This window comes from Guillardia theta (assembly GCF_000315625.1).
Source record: "Guillardia theta CCMP2712 unplaced genomic scaffold GUITHscaffold_270, whole genome shotgun sequence".
NCBI lineage: Eukaryota > Cryptophyceae > Pyrenomonadales > Geminigeraceae > Guillardia > Guillardia theta.
This window is the reverse complement of record NW_005434406.1, coordinates 1,664-4,782: the sequence shown is the minus strand read 5'-3', so window position 1 is coordinate 4,782 and position 3,119 is coordinate 1,664. Positions and strand designations below refer to the sequence as shown.

The 3,119-nt window shown below is 56.5% G+C and overlaps 2 protein-coding genes across 2 annotated transcripts; both read right to left on the bottom strand.

Moving 5' to 3' along the window:
- Positions 1 to 943: 943 nt before the first annotated feature.
- Positions 944 to 2,116, bottom strand: GUITHDRAFT_121967 (hypothetical protein; the record flags this gene model as incomplete). The annotated part of the gene is made up of 1 exon (XM_005818754.1): positions 944 to 2,116. One exon carries the CDS (start codon positions 2,114 to 2,116, stop codon positions 944 to 946), a length of 1,173 nt encoding a protein of 390 aa, XP_005818811.1.
- Positions 2,117 to 2,220: 104 nt separating this feature from the next.
- On the bottom strand, positions 2,221 to 2,670 carry GUITHDRAFT_121966 (hypothetical protein; the record flags this gene model as incomplete). The annotated part of the gene is made up of 4 exons (XM_005818753.1): positions 2,221 to 2,243; positions 2,287 to 2,331; positions 2,378 to 2,569; positions 2,616 to 2,670. 4 exons carry the CDS (start codon positions 2,668 to 2,670, stop codon positions 2,221 to 2,223), a joined length of 315 nt encoding a protein of 104 aa, XP_005818810.1.
- Positions 2,671 to 3,119: the final 449 nt, after the last annotated feature.

The following is a 3,119-nucleotide window of genomic DNA, read 5'->3' as shown; positions in this document are numbered from 1 at the left end:
CCGGGAGTCAGCCGCATGAAGGGAGGGAGGGATGGAAGTAAGGTACGATAAAGGTACAAACGATTCAAGTTTTCAATTCTCAGCTGGTGTGCTGAAGTGAGAAGATTTTCAAGAAGGAGAAGAGCAGGGGAGAAAGAACACCACGATGAAGTGAGAAGATTTTCAATTCAAGCTTGAGAGCGAAATGAGGAGGAAAGCTAAGGTATGATCAGCTTCAACAACCACAAAGACAGTCCAAGACTGTGATCCTCTGCAGCAACTTCAACCAAATCCAATGTCTCAAACTTCTTCTCGCTCTCTAGGATCGACGAAAACTCTCTTCTTCTCCTGTTGTGCAAACCTGCGTTGAATCATCTTCATATCACTACTCCATCTGCTGTTGAAAGCTTTGCAGTGCGACGAAAATAACGCGCTGGTGCGGGCTGGTGGGAGAGCAGCTGGGAAGGTCGAGCGACAAGGGGTACGTACTGCCGTCAGTTCCCAGTGGGGGCGAAGGGAGGAAACCATGATAGCTGGGAGATGTGCGGCCCGGCCCTGCGCCTCCTTGAGCAGACGAGGGACACTCTGATCGTATTGCTGCTGTGAATGCATGTAGACGTGTACTTGTCCGCTTGATCTCTGCACATCGCCAAGCCTCAGCAGTCGGAGGGAGGAGATGGTATGTGACATCCTTCTTCTCTGCTTCATCATGCTTCCCCCTCCCCCGTCCGACTGCTTGGGCTCCATAGCACCCGAGTAGTGCTCATGGTTAGGACAAACCAGCGTTTTCTCAAGGGCTACAAGGGTCATCCTGACACTGCAGGTACACGTTGCGTTGTGCAGAGATCAAGCGGACAAGTACACGTATACATGCATTCACAGCAGCAATACGATCAGAATGTCCCTCGTCTGCTCAAGGAGGCGCAGGGCCGGGCCGCCATTGAGTCTACAGATCTCCCAGCTGTCATGGTTTCCTTCCTTCGCCCCCACTGGGAACTGACGGCAGTACGTACCCCTTGTCGCTCAACCTTCCCAGCTGCTCTCCCACCAGCGCCTTCACCACCTCCACCGGCACCCTCATGTGACTTTCTCCCTTGACTCGCTCCACGTCCCTGGACCTGTCGAAGCCGCACCAGCGCGTCACATTGTGGATGTAGCGAAACCAGATCTCAGTCTCGTTTCCCTCGTCGACCCTCCCGTCCATGTAGATGCGGCATGGCGTTACCAGCGAACGGTCCCACGGCATCCAGATCGCGTTCATCGTGTCGCTCCCCGGCAGTGACACCAGGACGTCCGTCCGAGACATGAGCGCGAGTTGCTCCTTGCTGCTCATCGTCGACCAGTCAGCGACCAGGACTGCGACTCCAAGGCTCTTCACAGCTGCCACGACTTCCTCTGTGTTGACTAGGCGCACAGGGTTGAGAGCCTTGCGACCTTTTCGCGTCACAACAACCTGGGCGACTTCAGGTCGTGCTCGCTCGCTTATGCCGTGCAGCTCCATGGCAAGGAGGCGAAAGCGTCGGACGTTGACCTGGAAGGGAGGAAGGAACTTTGGCCTGCACGTTACGCTCCTTCCATCCCCGCACGAGTGTCCTAACGCATACCCGAGGTGGGCAAGGCCGAAGACGACAGTCTCCATGCACAAGAAGCCCCCGTGCTGGTTGATCACGGTCCCTACTGTCCACACAGGCCGAGCGTTCACGAACTCGAACACGTCAGCGTTCAGCGCGTCCTCGTGGAGGATGACCTGCATGTTCCGGTACTCTTCCTCCATCCCCCACAAGCTCAGCGCCTGGAACATCGCCCACACTTCATCTCCCAGCACATGCCCTCTGTTGTGCGCAAAATATCGCCCTACCAGACCGTACACTCCCTTCAGGAAGACGCACCCCTCGCATTCCCCCGCGGACCCATCCACTACCAGAGCCTCTTCAGGGGTCGAGTAGGGTGGGTACTTGGCTGCCAAGTACGTCGTGAAGGAGACGTCTTGGTCGCTGGAGTCGAAGACCCTCAGAGTTCGTGACGTCACGTCCCAGCAGACGTTGCGGGCCACGCAGCTCTTGATCCCTTCGTGCTCCTCGCACTTCACCCACGAGCTCCACCGACCAGCCTCTGCCTGCTCTCCGCATGCGAGCATGCGGAACGACCAGCAGCCCCGTCAGTCGCTGTCTCTGCATCCTCCTCGCACTTTGACTCACATTTTTTCCCTCCTCCTTCTCCTCCTTCGGAGGTGATACAAGCTTACTCAGCCGCCATGCTTGAACCTGCCCCAATGTCATCCTCCCCTCAACTTCTCCCTCTCCCTACCGCGCTCATGCTTATCACCTCCTCTAGTTCCCTCCTCGACATCCCCTGTAGCCGTCAAGCTTCTCAGTCCTCCTCCCTCCTCCCTCCTCACCATCGCACACCGCAAGCTCAGCCCCCGTCACGTCGCTTCTTCTCAGCGCCTCCACCGTCGCTTCCTCTGCCTGCCGGCACTCCAGCCATGTAACAGTCTCTGCCGCATCCAGCTGCACTAGGCTCCTCCTCTCAAGCGCCCAACAGCTCTCCGCCTGACCATGACGAGGCTTGCCAAGCTCCCCGGGCTGGCCTATGAGCTGCAGGTCAAGCAGCGCTAATGGGAGAGGAGCGGTTACCTGCAGCTAACAGGAAGGGCAGGACGAGGAGGGGAGCGAGGTTGGCAGGTTTCATACAAGTCGCCTAGCGATGCAGTACACCATACATCGCAGAAGGTTGTTGGAGTGGTTGCTTCATTTCACAGTTGTTCGTTCCCCTGATGTCCAGTCCAGTCACACTCCTTTATGCTCTTCTGTCTCCCGTCTCATCTTTCCTCTTAAATTTCTTCGTTCTTCTCCCGATTCTTCTCTCCTCGTTTTTTGGCACATCTCACCTCAGCAGTTTCATTCTCTTTCTGTCTCTCCTCGTCACTTTCTTTATATCCAGTGTACTCTCCCCTCCCCTCCCCTCCCCTCTCCTCCCCTCCCCTCCCCTCGGCTCTGCTCTCCCAACCCCTCCTCTCCCCTTTCCCCTCCCTTCTCTGCTCTGCTCCTGCCCCCTCCCCCGCCCTCTTCTCTTCTCATCCCATTTTACTCGTCTCTCCTGATTGTCCTCGTACTGATTTTTAACTTAACTTTGAGTAA